The sequence below is a fragment of the Salvelinus fontinalis genome, unplaced genomic scaffold (assembly GCF_029448725.1).
Source record: "Salvelinus fontinalis isolate EN_2023a unplaced genomic scaffold, ASM2944872v1 scaffold_0096, whole genome shotgun sequence".
NCBI classification, from domain to species: Eukaryota; Metazoa; Chordata; class Actinopteri; order Salmoniformes; family Salmonidae; genus Salvelinus; species Salvelinus fontinalis.
The window spans coordinates 38,302-55,639 of record NW_026600305.1 but is presented as its reverse complement, the minus strand read 5'-3'; the positions used below and the strand labels follow the sequence as shown (position 1 = coordinate 55,639).

The following is a 17,338-nucleotide window of genomic DNA, read 5'->3' as shown; positions in this document are numbered from 1 at the left end:
TGTGAAACGCTTTCCATCGTGCACAGGTCCTTTAATCATAATCAATAATGAATAGGATGTCCACTAACGTGAAGGTTTTGTGACCCTGACGTGAAGGTTTTGTGACCCTGACGTGAAGGTTTTGTGACCCTGACGTGAAGGTTTTGTGACCCTGACGTGAAGGTGTGATCCTGACGTGAAGGTTTTGTGACCCTGACGTGAAGGTTTTGTGACCCTGGCTTGAAGGTTTTGTGACCCTGACGTGAAGGTTTTGTGACCCTGACGTGAAGGTTTTGTGACCCTGACGTGAAGGTTTTGTGACCCTGACGTGAAGGTTTTGTGACCCTGACGTGAAGGTTTTGTGACCCTGACGTGAAGGTTTTGTGATGCTGACGTGAAGGTTTTGTGACCCTGACGTGAAGGTTTTGTGACCCTGACGTGAAGGTTTTGTGACCCTGACGTGAAGGTTTTGTGACCCTGACGTGAAGGTTTTGTGACCCTGACGTGAAGGTTTTGTGACCCTGACGTGAAGGTTTTGTGACCCTGACGTGAAGGTTTTGTGACCCTGACGTGAAGGTTTTGTGATGCTGAGGTCTTGCTGGCCTACTGCCTGGGTTGTCTACTCGTGGATGAGGACAAATGGTTCCCTCTACTGGTCAGATAATGCCGGTACATGATATGCTTCTACATCTGCATTGCTTGCTGTTTTGGGGGGGTTTTAGGCTGGGTTTCTGTACAGCACTTTGTGATATCGGCTGATGTAAAAAAAGGGGCTTTATAAATACATTTGATTGATATACCAGCAGCTGTGACACGAACGTCTGTTCAGGTGACATTGATAGACATCGAGAGAATCAATTTAGTTAATCAATTAAATGTTTAGTTCTTGTTAAAGAAACGCTGTATCAAGAAGTATCCTTTCAGACTGATACAACGGTTAAATATTACAGACAATTCTACAATGTTTGTTGTTGTTGCCATAACAATACTGAAACTATGAAACACATACTTGTATAGAAAATGACTTTTGTAGGCACGTTAGACGTTCTAATATGTGAGGTGAGTTATAATCAGTTAAAGTGTCTAAGGGACGTCTGTGATCTTCACATTCCTTCTAGTGCCGGCAGGAGGAGCACAAAACATTCCCTATCATTCTATCTTTTCTTTCTCTTTCTCTCATTCACACCTCTCTCTTTGGGTATTTCTCCTTCGCCAGTCTGATGAAATCCTCTGCACTATCCAGAGACACCAAGCGATCCTGGTAGAGGAGGAGAGGAGAGGAGAGGAGAGGAGAGAGAAAACAACAAGTAGATATTAGTAGCTTGAACATTTCTCCCCTTCATTAGAGGTGTGTGTGTGTGTGTGTGTGTGTGTGTGTGTGTGTGTGTGTGTGTGTGTGTGTGTGTGTGTGTGTGTGTGTGTGTGTGTGTGTGTGTGTGTGTGTGTGTGTGTGTGTGTGTGTGTGTGTGTGTGTGTGTGTGTGTGTGTGTGTGTGTGTGTGCGTGCGTGCGTGTGTAGCAGTAGGGCAGCAGTACCATAACAAAGAGGTATCTGTCTGTGCTAGCCACTCCTCGTGGGAACAAGCTAGAGTGGTCCAGAGTGGTCTGTAACAGTTGTCTGGCTCTGTTCAGGTTATCAGATTCACTCAGAGTTGTCTGTAACAGCTGTCTGTTCACCGTCAGGAGAGAGTCAACCTCACGCTGGTAGCCTACAGGGGACACAAGCACCAGAACAAACCCGGAGCCCGGAGACGCCACATAGAATCAACAATTAGAATGTTCAACTCAATAATCCTTTAAACTAAAATATTGGGTTCGGGGGTTTGAAAACGGCATATGAACTGGGGAAATCGACACAGCACACAACACAAGCATGGGCAAACTCTTGGGAATGTTAATACACATCTGTGTCAAATGGAGACTGATTTCGCACAGTGCAATGTTGTTGTGTTTTGTTGTGTGTCTTCTCTCCCTTTACTTTTGTTCCACATCTTTGTTGTGTCGGATTCACATAGATTTAATTGTCTTTTTTTTTTTGTCAACAATCTACACAAAATACTCAAAGCGGAAGAAAACTATAACATTTAAAAAATATATATATATACACATATATATGTGAAAAATTAAGCACTAATAAATGTATATCTTGATTAGGTAAGTATTCAACCCCTTGAGTCAATACATGTTAGAATCCCCTTTGGCAGCGATTACAGCTGTTGAGTCTTTCTGGGTAAGTCTCTAAGATCTTTCCACATCTGAATTGTGCAACATTTGCCCATTATTCTTTTAGAAATTCTTCAAGCTCTGTCAAATTGGTCATTGATCATTGCTAGATGGTTATTTTTAGGCCTTGCCATAGATATTAAAGTAGATTTAAGTTCAAACTGTAACTTGGTCATTCAGGAACATTCACTGTTTTCTTGGTAAGAAACTCCAGTGTAGATTTGGCCTCGTATTTCAGGTTATTGTTCTCATGAAAGGTAAATTAATCTCCCTGTGTCTGGTGGAAAGCAGACTGAAGCAGATTTTCCTCTAGGATTTTGCCTGTGCTTAGCCCCATTCTGTTTATTTTTTATCCTGAAAAACTCCCCAGTCCTTAACGATTACAAGCAGACCCATAACATGATGCAGCCACCAACATGCTTGAAAATATGGAGAATGGTACTCAGTAATGTATTGGATTTGTCCCAAACATAACACTTTGTATTCAGGACAAAAAGTGAATTTCTTTGCCACATTTGTTGCAGTATTACTTTAGTGCCTTGTTGCAAACAGGATGCATGTTTTGGAATATTTGTATTCTGTACAGGCTTCCTTCTTTTCACTCTGTCATTTAGGTTAGTATTGTGGAGTAACTACAATGTTGTTGATCCATCCTCAGTTTTCTCCTATCACAGCCATTCAACTCTGTAACTGTTTTAAAGTCACCATTGGTCTCATGGTGAAATCTGAGCGGTTTCCTTCCTCTCCGGCAACTGAGTTAGAAAGGACACCTGTATCTTTGTAGTGACTGGGTGTATTGATACACCATCCAAAGTGTAATTAATAACTTATCCATGCTCAAAAGGATATTCAATGTCTGCTTTTGATTTTATTTTACCCATCTACCAATTTGTGCCCTTCTTCGCATTGGAAAACCTCCCCGGTCTTTGTGGTTGAATCTGTGTTTGAAATTCACTGCTCGACTGAGGGACCTTACAGATAATTGTATGTGTGGGGTACAGAGATGAGGTAGTCATTCAAAAATCATGTTAAACACTATTATTGCACACAGAGTGAGTCCATGCAACTTATTATGTGACGTGTAAAGCACATTTTTACTGCTGAACATATTTAGACTTGGCATAACAAAGAGGCTGAATACTTATTGACTTAAGACATTTCATTTTTTCATTTTTAATTAATTTGTAAAGAAAATTCTAAAAACATAATTCCACTTTGACATTATGGGGTATTGTGTTTAGGCACAAACAATCTCAATTTCATCCATTTTAAATTCAGGAACCTCTACAGGATCGGTGGGTCCCCCGCGGAACGGTTGAGCTAACGTAAGCTAATGCGATTAGCATGAGGTTGTAAGTAACAAGAACATTTCCCAGGACATAGACATATCTGATATGGGCAGAAAGCTTAAATTCTTGTTAATCTAACTGCACTGTCCATTTTACAGTAGCTATTACAGTGAGGGAATACCATGCCATTGTTTGAGGAGAGTGCACAGTTTTGAACTTGAAAAGTTATTAATAAACCAATTATGCACATTTGGGCAGTCTTGATACAACATTTTGAACAGAAATGCAATGGCTCATTGGATCAGTCTAAAACGTTGCACATACACTGCTGCCATCTAGTGGCCAAAATCTAAATTGTGCCTGGGCTGGAATAATACATTATGGCCCTTCTCTTGCATTTCAAAGATGATGGTACAAAAAAATACAAAATAACGGTTGTTTTTTTCTTTGTATTATCTTTTACCAGATCTAATGTGTTATATTTTCCTAAATTAATTTCACATTTCCATAAACGTCAAAGTGTTTCCTTTCAAATGGTATCAAAAACATGCATATCCTTGCTTCAGGGCCTGAGCTACAGGCAGTTAGATTTGGGTATGTCATTTTAGGCGAAAATAAAAAAAGGGTCCGATCCTAAATTTTAACACAACAAAATGTGGGAAAAAATCAAGATGTGTGAATACTTCCTGAAGGCCATGTACATAGAGAGCAGCAGAAAGGAAAAGGTTCAGGAATAAAAGGTTGAGATATGAAGAGAGGAGATTATCTCTACAAACTTGATCTGACCTAGCTGGGTTAGAATCTTCTTCCATCGGCTGCTGATCTCTCGTTTGGTGTACCTCAGACTATGGATGTCATAGTTGAGCTTCTCCCACTCCTGATAAACAAACACACACACACACACACACACACACACACACACACACACACACACACACACACACACACACACACACACACACACACACACACACACACACATACACATACACACACACACACATTAAACACAGAAACAGCCCAGATAGCACACATGCATCTCACCGACGTCGAGAGGGCGGCTATGTGGGAGAACAAAATGCAGGCGCGCTGCACCGTCACACGGCCGCTCAGCATCACCGTCACACGGCCGCTCAGCATCACCGTCACACGGCCGCTCAGCATCACCGTCACACGGCCGCTCAGCATCACCGTCACACGGCCGCTCAGCATCACCGTCACACGGCCGCTCAGCATCGCAGAATCGGCCGTAGATCGTGTAGACTTCAAAATTGTGTGTCACAATGCTTCAATATATCTGCCTTCTCTCATACATTTTCAGATCGTGTCCATTCAAATTCAATGTTTACACTCATTTGGTAAAGGGTAATTCAAATCGTGTAGTGAAACAGTATTTGCTGTTGGATCCGACCTCAAATAAAAAGGTATTTTTTTAAAATATCGTCTGTTGAGCAGCTAGGTAGCAGCTTTGACATGCACCGTCCAAACGGCGACTGAAGGGCGAATGCGATCTAATATCGACGTCTTGGCGACGTCTTGCCAATGTGTAAATGCTCTCTGTACTACATGTATGACGTAGGCATCGGGGGCCGACGTCGACGAGGTGTCGGTGTGCTGTCTGAGGCAGAGCTAAAGTTGTTGTTACTAGTTAACCTGCTGGCTGATATCTCACTGCCAAGGCATCGCTAACACAATGAGTCACGGTCCTGTGCTGTTATTCTCAACACAGTGCCTGTTGTGTCCACCGCGGCAACAATGCTGACCTGACCACGCTATTTAATATGTCGATTATCCTTTCACTTCAGGAATCTGTGCACTGATAGTTTCTAGAGATCACATGTCACAGGTGATTGTTCATTGGCCTTATTTGTGTGGCTTTTACAGAGTAAGAAAAATACACAAATATATCAATATATCATACAAGAAAAGAAAGTTAAAAAACAACAGACGGGAATAATAATTTACAAAAATAGACAAAACAGATGCATAAAGACATCAAACAAACACACAGACAAAACAACAATACATTTATTTTATTTTAAATACCATTAATCAGTATACAGATCATAGACACACAACAAGCCTCAGACTCAGGGCCGGACCGCTCATCAGGCAGACTGAGAAGGGCGGCATTTTCTGAGCTAAACTGACCAAGTCTCCAACAACACATAAAACCTCATTATTCTACCCCCAAAACTAATGACACTTCTCTCAACCAATGGCATGTGGGCTTTTTTTATGTGAGCGCTGTATGCCGCCCTGTGATAAGCAGTGCCCACTTTGTCAAAGGCAGGGACACAGAATACTTAAGATGGACCCCTTCTAGGCCTTGGCATTCATAAAATTCCATTGCGGGCGACATGGTAAGCTACACCCCAGTATGCACGGACTGATGCCGATGTCTTCTGGACGTCTTTTTTTGGACCTGTCTAGATCGGCGGCGATCTTTTTGGGGTGTTTTATAAACGGTGGGCCTACCAAATAGATGGGCATTCCTAAAAATGTCATTTCAGGCTACACCCCAGTAAGCACGGACCGACGCATATGCCTTCTGGACGTCTTTTTTTGGTCTTGATTTCCACGTCCACGGACGTTGGTTTTGGACCTGTTTGGCCAAATCTGAACCATACTATGTTTGGTTCAGATTTGGTCCGGTCTGGACCAGCTTTGATTTGACCCAAACATAGACGTGAGTTGGCAAGACAGCAGAAACAGATCTGAGACGCGGCTAGGCCATTACTGAGACTACCTCAACTTGGTAAGATGGTCCCCTTTCTAGGCCTTGGTAAACTCCAATATTGTGCCCTACATGTAGCCTCCATGAGTGTCATAAATACCCTATATGAAAGAACTCTTGTATTCGACATCTCTGATTGAATGATTTAATTGAGGTGAGTCAGTGTAAACATGATGCTGCCCTGAGAGTGAGAAATGTCCAGAGAAGACCCAACTGAGTGTGTGCTCATGCACATGTGGACTTCTCTAAATCAGAGGGTTTATTGTTCCTAATCCCCAGCCTGGACTCCGTAGGATTCTAATCCCCAGCCTGGACTCTGTAGGATTCTAATCCCCAGCCTGGACTCTGTAGGATTCTAATCCCCAGCCTGGACTCTGTAGGATTCTAATCCCCAGCCTGGACTCTGTAGGATTCTAATCCCCAGCCTGGACTCTGTAGGATTCTAATCCCCAGCCTGGACTCTGTAGGATTCTAATCCCCAGCCTGGACTCTGTAGGATTCTAATCCCCAGCCTGGACTCTGTAGGATTCTAATCCCCAGCCTGGACTCTGTAGGATTCTAATCCCCAGCCTGGACTCTGTAGGATTCTAATCCCCAGCCTGGACTCTGTAGGATTCTAATCCCCAGCCTGGACTCTGTAGGATTCTAATCCCCAGCCTGGACTCTGTAGGATTCTAATCCCCAGCCTGGACTCTGTAGGATTCTAATCCCCAGCCTGGACTCTGTAGGATTCTAATCCCCAGCCTGGACTCTGTAGGATTCTAATCCCCAGCCTGGACTCTGTAGGATTCTAATCCCCAGCCTGGACTCTGTAGGATTCTAATCCCCAGCCTGGACTCTGTAGGATTCTAATCCCCAGCCTGGACTCTGTAGGATTCTAATCCCCAGCCTGGACTCTGTAGGATTCTAATCCCCAGCCTGGACTCTGTAGGATTCTAATCCCCAGCCTGGACTCTGTAGGATTCTAATCCCCAGCCTGGACTCTGTAGGATTCTAATCCCCAGCCTGGACTCTGTAGGATTCTAATCCCCAGCCTGGACTCTGTAGGATTCTAATCCCCAGCCTGGACTCTGTAGGATTCTAATCCCCAGCCTGGACTCTGTAGGATTCTAATCCCCAGCCTGGACTCTGTAGGATTCTAATCCCCAGCCTGGACTCCGTAGGATTCTAATCCCCAGCCTGGACTCCGTAGGATTCTAATCCCCAGCCTGGACTCCGTAGGACTCTAATCCCCAGCCTGGACTCCGTAGGATTCTAATCCCCAGCCTGGACTCCGTAGGACTATAATCCCCAGCCTGGACTCCGTAGGACTATAATCCCCAGCCTGGACTCCGTAGGACTATAATCCCCAGCCTGGACTCCGTAGGATTCTAATCCCCAGCCTGGACTCCGTAGGATTCTAATCCCCAGCCTGGACTCCGTAGGATTCTAATCCCCAGCCTGGACTCTGTAGGATTCTAATCCCCAGCCTGGACTCTGTAGGATTCTAATCCCCAGCCTGGACTCTGTAGGATTCTAATCCCCAGCCTGGACTCTGTAGGATTCTAATCCCCAGCCTGGACTCTGTAGGATTCTAATCCCCAGCCTGGACTCCGTAGGATTCTAATCCCCAGCCTGGACTCCGTAGGATTCTAATCCCCAGCCTGGACTCCGTAGGATTCTAATCCCCAGCCTGGACTCCGTAGGATTCTAATCCCCAGCCTGGACTCCGTAGGACTCGAATCCCCAGCCTGGACTCCGTAGGATTCGAATCCCCAGCCTGGACTCCGTAGGATTATAATCCCCAGCCTGGACTCCGTAGGACTATAATCCCCAGCCTGGACTCCGTAGGATTATAATCCCCAGCCTGGACTCCGTAGGATTCTAATCCCCAGCCTGGACTCCGTAGGATTCTAATCCCCAGCCTGGACTCTGTAGGATTCTAATCCCCAGCCTGGACTCCGTAGGATTCTAATCCCCAGCCTGGACTCTGTAGGATTCTAATCCCCAGCCTGGACTCTGTAGGATTCTAATCCCCAGCCTGGACTCCGTAGGACTATAATCCCCAGCCTGGACTCTGTAGGATTCTAATCCCCAGCCTGGACTCCGTAGGACTATAATCCCCAGCCTGGACTCTGTAGGACTATAATCCCCAGCCTGGACTCTGTAGGATTCTAATCCCCAGCCTGGACTCTGTAGAACTCTACTCCCCAGCCTGGACTCTGTAGGACTCTACTCCCCAAATGGACATCCAAATTTAGGGGAGGCAACACAGATATGTTACATTCGTTACATACAACAATGAGTCACCCTGAGCAGTACTGGTACTGTTGAATTAATATAAAATAAATGTGTGCACATTTTAGAGTTACCTGGCAAGGTCCCTAATATTAAGGAGGAGTAGAGTTCCTTTCCTGTCAGTCACTTTCAGTCCTCAGCTCAATGGCAGAACGCAGCGTCTAGATCACATGCAGATAAAGACGTCAGCTCAACGAATGCTGCAGCAGCAGTGACCAACAGTTCAGCTCCGTGACCTCAGCAGTGACCAACAGTTCAGCTCCGTGACCTCAGCAGTGACCAACAGTTCAGCTCCGTGACCTCAGCAGTGACCAACAGTTCAGCTCCGTGACCTCAGCAGTGACCAACAGTTCAGCTCCGTGACCTCAGCAGTGACCAACAGTTCAGCTCCGTGACCTCAGCAGTGACCAACAGTTCAGCTCCGTGACCTCAGCAGTGACCAACAGTTCAGCTCCGTGACGTCAGCAGTGACCAACAGTTCAGCTCCGTGACCTCAGCAGTGACCAACAGTTCAGCTCCGTGACCTCAGCAGTGACCAACAGTTCAGCTCCGTGACCCCAGCAGTGACCAACAGTTCAGCTCCGTGACCTCAGCAGTGACCAACAGTTCAGCTCCGTGACCTCAGCAGTGACCAACAGTTCAGCTCCGTGACCTCAGCAGTGACCAACAGTTCAGCTCCGTGACCTCAGCAGTGACCAACAGTTCAGCTCCGTGACCTCAGCAGTGACCAACAGTTCAGCTCCGTGACCTCAGCAGCAGTGACCAACAGTTCAGCTCCGTGACGTCTGCAGCCGTGACCAACAGTTCAGCTCCGTGATGTCAGCAGTGACCAACAGTTCAGCTCCGTGACCTCAGCAGTGACCAACAGTTCAGCTCCGTGACGTCAGCAGTGACCAACGGTTCAGCTCCGTGACCTCAGCAGTGACCAACGGTTCAGCTCCGTGACGTCAGCAGTGACCAACAGTTCAGCTCTGTGACCTCAGCAGTGACCAACAGTTCAGCTCCGTGACCTCAGCAGTGACCAACGGTTCAGCTCCGTGACGTCAGCAGTGACCAACAGTTCAGCTCTGTGACCTCAGCAGTGACCAACAGTTCAGCTCCGTGACCTCAGCAGTGACCAACAGTTCAGCTCCGTGACCTCAGCAGTGACCAACAGTTCAGCTCCGTGACCTCAGCAGTGACCAACAGTTCAGCTCCGTGACGTCAGCAGTGACCAACGGTTCAGCTCCGTGACCTCAGCAGTGACCAACAGTTCAGCTCCGTGACCTCAGCAGCAGTGACCAACAGTTCAGCTCCGTGACGTCAGCAGCAGTGACCAACAGTTCAGCTCCGTGACGTCAGCAGCAGTGACCAACAGTTCAGCTGCGTGACGTCTTCAGCAGCTATATGAAATTTTTGAACTGCAGTAATATACGATAAGCAAGGGGCAAGGATGTGACTCTGTGTCCCAGCAGCATGCCTAAAACACGTGCACAGCTCATTTGCATAACCTAGGACCTAGGTGCTTTACTATCAGAGGTCATAGAAGGGGAGGAAGGATATGGACTAACTACCAGAGGTCAGAGAAGGGTCGGAAGGAGATGGACTAACTATCGGAGGTCAGAGAAGGGGCGGAAGGATATGGACTAACTACCAGAGGTCAGAGAAGGGGAGGAAGGATATGGACTAACTACCAGAGGTCAGAGAAGGGGAGGAAGGATATGGACTAACTACCAGAGGTCAGAGAAGGGGCGGAAGGATATGGACTAACTATCAGAGGTCAGAGAGGGGGCGGAAGGATATGGACTAACTATCAGAGGTCAGAGAGGGGGCGGAAGGATATGAACTGACTATCAGAGGTCAGAGAGGGGGAGGAAGGATATGGACTAACTATCAGAGGTCAGAGAGGGGGCGGAAGGATATGGACTAACTATCAGAGGTCAGAGAAGGGGAGGAAGGATACGGACTAACTATCAGAGGTCAGAGAAGGGGAGGAAGGATATAAACTAACTATCAGAGGTCAGAGAAGGGGAGGAAGGATACGGACTAACTATCAGAGGTCAGAGAAGGGGAGGAAGGATACGGACTAACTATCAGAGGTCAGAGAAGGGGAGGAAGGATATGGACTAACTATCAGAGGTCAGAGAAGGGGCGGAAGGATATGGACTAACTATCAGAGGTCAGAGAAGGGGCGGAAGGATATAGACTAACTATCAGAGGTCAGAGAAGGGGAGGAAGGATATGGACTAACTACCAGAGGTCAGAGAAGGGGCGGAAGGAAGGATATAAACTAACTATCAGAGGTCAGAGAAGGGGAGGAAGGATATGGACTAACTATCAGAGGTCAGAGAAGGGGAGGAAGGATATGGACTAACTATCAGAGGTCAGAGAAGGGGAGGAAGGATACGGACTAACTATCAGAGGTCAGAGAAGGGGAGGAAGGATACGGACTAACTATCAGAGGTCAGAGAAGGGGAGGAAGGATACGGAATAACTATCAGAGGTCAGAGAAGGGGAGGAAGGATATAAACTAACTATCAGAGGTCAGAGAAGGGGCGGAAGGATATGGACTAACTATCAGAGGTCAGAGAAGGGGCGGAAGGATATGGACTAACTATCAGAGGTCAGAGAAGGGAAGGAAGGATACGGACTAACTACCAGAGGTCAGAGAAGGGGCGGAAGGATATGGACTAACTATCAGAGGTCAGAGAAGGGGAGGAAGGATATGGACTAACTACCAGAGGTCAGAGAAGGGGCGGAAGGAAGGATATAAACTAACTATCAGAGGTCAGAGAAGGGGAGGAAGGATACGGACTAACTATCAGAGGTCAGAGAAGGGGAGGAAGGATACGGACTAACTATCAGAGGTCAGAGAAGGGGAGGAAGGATATGGACTAACTATCAGAGGTCAGAGAAGGGGCGGAAGGATATGGACTAACTACCAGAGGTCAGAGAAGGGGCGGAAGGATATGGACTAACTATCAGAGGTCAGAGAAGGGGCGGAAGGATACGGACTAACTATCAGAGGTCAGAGAAGGGGCGGAAGGATACGGACTAACTATCAGAGGTCAGAGAAGGGGCGGAAGGATACGGACTAACTATCAGAGGTCAGAGAAGGGGAGGAAGGATATAAACTAACTATCAGAGGTCAGAGAAGGGGCGGAAGGATATGGACTAACTATCAGAGGTCAGACAAGGGGCGGAAGGATATGGACTAACTATCAGAGGTCAGAGAAGGGGAGGAAGGATATGGACTAACTATCAGAGGTCAGAGAAGGGGCGGAAGGATATGGACTAACTATCAGAGGTCAGAGAAGGGGCGGAAGGATATAAACTAACTATCAGAGGTCAGAGAAGGGGAGGAAGGATATAAACTAACTATCAGAGGTCAGAGAAGGGGCGGAAGGATATGGACTAACTATCAGAGGTCAGAGAAGGGGCGGAAAGATATGGACTAACTATCAGAGGTCAGAGAAGGGGCGGAAGGATATGGACTAACTATCAGAGGTCAGAGAAGGGGAGGATGGATACGGACTAACTATCAGAGGTCAGAGAAGGGGAGGAAGGATATAAACTAACTATCAGAGGTCAGAGAAGGGGCGGAAGGATATGGACTAACTATCAGAGGTCAGAGAAGGGGAGGAAGGATTTGGACTAACTATCAGAGGTCAGAGAAGGGGAGGAAGGATTTGGACTAACTATCAGAGGTCAGAGAAGGGGCGGAAGGATATGGACTAACTATCAGAGGTCAGAGAAGGGGCGGAAGGATATGGACTAACTATCAGAGGTCAGAGAAGGGGCGGAAGGATATGGACTAACTATCAGAGGTCAGAGAAGGGGAGGAAGGATATGGACTAACTACCAGAGGTCAGAGAAGGGGCGGAAGGATATGGACTAACTACCAGAGGTCAGAGAAAAGGAGGAAGGATATGGACTAACTATCAGAGGTCAGAGAAGGGGCGGAAGGATATGGACTAACTATCAGAGGTCAGAGAAGGGGAGGAAGGATATGGACTAACTATCAGAGGTCAGAGAGGGGGAGGAAGGATACGGACTAACTAACAGAGGTCAGAGAAGGGGAGGAAGGATATGGACTAACTATCAGAGGTCAGAGAAGGGGAGGAAGGATATGGACTAACTATCAGAGGTCAGAGAAGGGGAGGAAGGATACGGACTAATAACAAGGGTTACATGTAGAAGACATATTTACTGAGACTAACTTCCTATCACATTTCTTTTAAAGCTACAATCTTTCTCAAGCTAGTTCCTCTCTCTCATATCTAATTGGTTGGCGTCTTCAAGTTCCCAGATGTATTTATTGACCTACTCTACACATGTACCGTGTAATAGCAAGGTTAGAGCTACTTTATAGATTAAGTAAAAAGCAAAGGGTCCTGACTTGTCGTCAGTGGTGGAAAAAGTGCCCAATTGTCATACTTGAGTAAAAGTAAAGATAACTTAATAGAAATGACTCAAGTAAAAGTGAAAGTCACCCGGTAAAATACTACTTGAGTAAAAGTATTTGGTTTTAAGTATACTTAAGTATCAACAGTACAAGTGTATGTGACCAATAACATTTGATTTAAATGTAATTGCAAAAATATGCTTAAGTATCAAACATAAAAGTAAAAGTATAAATCATTTCACATTACTTAAATTAAGCAACCAGATGGTACCATTTAAAAAAATGTACAAACTAAGCATTTGTGTTTAGTGAGTCCTCCAGATCAGAGGCAGTAGGGATAACCAGGGATGTTCTCTGTTTAGTGAGTCCACCAGATCAGAGGCAGTAGGGATGACCAGGGATGTTCTCTGTTTAGTGAGTCCACCAGATCAGAGGCAGTAGAGATGACCAGGGATGTTCTCTGTTTAGTGAGTCCTCCAGATCAGAGGCAGTAGAGATGATCAGGGATGTTCTCTGTTTAGTGAGTCCTCCAGATCAGAGGCAGTATGGATGACCAGGGATGTTCTCTGTTTAGTGAATCCTCCAGATCAGAGGCAGTAGAGATGACCAGGGATGTTCTCTGTTTAGTGAGTCCTCCAGATCAGAGGCAGTAGGGATGACCAGGGATGTTCTCTGTTTAGTGAGTCCACCAGATCAGCGGCAGTAGGGATGACCAGGGATGTTCTCTGTTTAGTGAGTCCTCCAGATCAGAGGCAGTAGGGATGACCAGGGATGTTCTCTGTTTAGTGAGTCCTCCAGATCAGAGGTAGTAGGGATGACCAGGGATGTTCTCTGTTTAGTGAGTCCTCCAGATCAGAGGCAGTAGGGATGACCAGGGATGTTCTCTGTTTAGTGAGTCCTCCAGATCAGAGCCAGTAGGGATGACCAGGGATGTTCTCTGTTTAGTGAGTCCTCCAGATCAGAGGCAGTAGGGATGACCAGGGATGTTCTCTGTTTAGTGAGTCCTCCAGATCAGAGGCAGTAGAGATGACCAGGGATGTTCTCTGTTTAGTGAGACCTCCAGATCAGAGGCAGTAGGGATGACCAGGGATGTTCTCTGTTTAGTGAGTCCTCCAGATCAGAGCCAGTAGGGATGACCAGGGATGTTCTCTGTTTAGTGAGTCCTCCAGATCAGAGGCAGTAGGGATGACCAGGGATGTTCTCTGTTTAGTGAGTCCTCCAGATCAGAGGCAGTAGAGATGACCAGGGATGTTCTCTGTTTAGTGAGACCTCCAGATCAGAGGCAGTAGGGATGACCAGGGATGTTCTCTGGTTAGTGAGTCCTCTAGATCAGAGGCAGTAGGGATGACCAGGGATGTTCTCTGTTTAGTGAGTCCTCCAGATCAGAGGCAGTAGGGATGACCAGGGATGTTCTCTGTTTAGTGAGTCCTCCAGATCAGAGGCAGTAGAGATGACCAGGGATGTTCTTTGTTTAGTGAGTCCTCCAGATCAGAGGCAGTAGGGATGACCAGGGATGTTCTCTGGTTAGTGAGTCCTCCAGATCAGAGGTAGTAGGGACGACCAGGGATGTTCTCTGTTTAGTGAGTCCTCCAGATCAGAGGCAGTAGAGATGACCAGGGATGTTCTCTGTTTAGTGAGTCCTCCAGATCAGAGGCAGTAGGGATGACCAGGGATGTTCTCTGGTTAGTGAGTCCTCCAGATCAGAGGTAGTAGGGAGGACCAGGGATGTTCTCTGGTTAGTGAGTCCTCCAGATCAGAGGTAGTAGGGATGACCAGGGATGTTCTCTGTTTAGTAAGTCCTCCAGATCAGAGGGAGTAGAGATGACCAGGGATGTTCTGTATAAGTGTGTGAAATGGACAATTTTCCTGTGCATTGTTACGAGTCGCGTAGTTTTGGGTGTCATGGAAAATGTATGGAGTAAAAAGTACATTATTTTATTTAGGAAAGAGGTGAAGTAAAAGTTGTCCAAAATATATATAGTAAAGTACAGATACCCCCCAAAAACTACTTAAGTAGTACTTTAAAGTATTTTTACTTAAGTACTTTACACCACTGCTTGTTGTCCAGTGACCTACAGAACAGGTTTGATTTAATCTAGTACACCTTCAGTGTACCTGAGTGAACAGGTCGTGCCCTAACCAAGCTCTGTATCGTGTAGTATCTGTTCCCCAGCTTAGGGCAGGCCATGTCTCTCTCTCACCTCTGTGTACGTGTCTGCCTCGTTCCTCATCGTGATAAAGGCTTGGAGCTCTCCGTCTGACTCTGCATCGCCCATGGGGTTACTGGGGCTGCTCCAGGGGACCCACTCTTGCTCCTCTGTCCTCCAAGACAGGCCCTCCTGACCCGGGCTTGGGTCACTGTGGCTGGACATACTGGCTCTGGAGTTCTGAGTCCTGGTGCTCTGCGTTTTGGAAGTGTCATATCTGGAGGACCAGAGAGATTAGTTTAAATTCACGTTGAGGTCGTCTCTCTCTCTCGTCACAGATTTGATTCTGGGTGCCCTTATAGTCCCAATATCACTAATTTAACTCTGCCTTGCCATGCCAATGCTGTGATTCAGGAAAGAAATAGCCTAAACACATGCTGACAGAGATTCTCCTAAACATAGCCTACATACCAGATTACAGAGGCTTCACAGATGCTGCTTGTCTATATCGTCGGGCAGTGTGCCAAGATAAAAAATAGACTATGCTGTATATATATATTTTCCCATTCAGAAGAACCTCTAGATCTGAATGAAATAGACTAGAATGTGTTATCATGCTGTTTTAATTAAACGCCTACCATTAAAAAATAAAAATAAAAATGACATGCACAGACGAAATGTGAAGTGTATCATAAAACAGTAATATCCTTACCGTAATACAGCGGTCTTATCATCTAGGTTGTCATCGAGATGGCAGTAACTCCGCCAGCAACAACTATGCAACGCCCCCATCAAACCCAAGAACTGTGAATCATAAAGCACATCTGATTATCCGAAAAAATATCTTTACAATTTTCCTGATTATCCGAAAAAATATCTCTACAATTTTCCTGATTATCCGAAGAATATCTTTACAATTTTCCTCAGGTTTTTTAACCATAAAATAAATATTTTAAGATGTAATGTAACCAGTGAAGTTCCCCAACATTGCGAGCCCGGATCTCAGACACAACTGTGAAAACTTGTGCGTCTTGTTTTTTCATGGTCCATCGGGGGCGGGGCGGCGCGGGGCGGAGCGGAGCGGAACGGAGCGCACGTGAATCCGTTCAAGAAGCGTGACTAACCTGGCGTGACGATGTATCTGGAACCCATGAATGGAACATTTATTCAGCCACTGTTGAAGAATGCTATTAGCTCTGTGGACTCCTCTCTCCCATGTATTTACTGCTATGTGTCTGTGTTCTGAGAGCATCTATGTAGACATACAGCTAGGGGGCAAACTGGGACTAGAATTGGAGCGAAGGATGTTAGCTCTGTAGCTAAAGTTTGTACACCATGATATGTGATAACTATGATTCCATTACCGGGAATTACAGGTTAGCTAATACAAAACGCAGCCATAGATGATTCAACTAATCTGGACTGGTGTCCTCCTCAGTCTATGGACTGACCTACGAGGGCTGGAACAAAAACCTGGACTGGTGTTCTCCTCAGTCTATGGACTGACCTACGAGGGCTGGAACAGAAACCTGGACTGGTGTTCTCCTCAGTCTATGAACTGACCTATGAGGGCTGGAACAAAAACCTGGACTGGTGTCCTCCTCAGTCTATGACCTGACCTATGAGGGCTGGAACAAAAACCTGGACTGGTGTTCTCTTCAGTCTATGGACTGACCTACGAGGGCTGGAACAAAAACCTGGACTGTTGTCCTCCTCAGTCTATGGACTGACCTACGGGGGCTGGAACAGAAACCTGGACTGGTGTTCTCCTCAGTCTATGGACTGACCTACGAGGGCTGGAACAAAAACCTGGACTGGTGTTCTCCTCAGTCTATGGACTGACCTACGAGGGCTGGAACAAAAACCTGGACTGGTGTCCTCCTCAGTCTATGGACTGACCTATGAGGGCTGGAACAAAAACCTGGACTGGTGTTCTCCTCAGTCTATGGACTGACCTACGGGGGCTGGAACAGAAACCTGGACTGGTGTTCTCCTCAGTCTATGGACTGACCTACGAGGGCTGGAACAAAAACCTGGACTGGTGTTCTCCTCAGTCTATGGAATGACCTACGAGGGCTGAAACAAAAACCTGGACTGTTGTCCTGATCAGTCTATGGACTGACCTACGAGGGCTGGAACAGAAACCTGGACTGGTGTCCTCCTCAGTCTATGGACTGACCTACGAGGGCTGGAACAAAAACCTGGACTGGTGTTCTCCTCAGTCTATGGACTGACCTACGAGGGCTGGAACAAAAACCTGGACTGGTGTTCTCCTCAGTCTATGGACTGACCTACGAGGGCTG

General features: G+C 46.3%; 1 protein-coding gene across 2 annotated transcripts in view; it reads right to left on the bottom strand.

Moving 5' to 3' along the window:
• Window positions 1–542: 542 nt before the first annotated feature.
• The window catches only part of LOC129843060 (melanoregulin-like), a 33,795-nt gene continuing 16,999 nt past the window's right edge, over window positions 543–17,338 (bottom strand). The window contains exons 2-6 of one of the 2 annotated variants that reach the window (XM_055911814.1): window positions 15,748–15,839; window positions 15,090–15,312; window positions 4,277–4,367; window positions 1,515–1,687; window positions 543–1,237 (exon numbers count right to left, since the gene is read on the bottom strand). In XM_055911814.1, coding sequence (XP_055767789.1) covers window positions 1,160–1,237; window positions 1,515–1,687; window positions 4,277–4,367; window positions 15,090–15,312; window positions 15,748–15,827 — 645 coding nt within the window. In that variant the 5' untranslated portion in view covers window positions 15,828–15,839 and the 3' untranslated portion in view covers window positions 543–1,159. Of the gene's footprint in view, window positions 1,238–1,514; window positions 1,688–4,276; window positions 4,368–15,089; window positions 15,313–15,747; window positions 16,561–17,338 lie in introns of those variants that run through there. The other variant, XM_055911813.1, reaches the window with a different exon arrangement.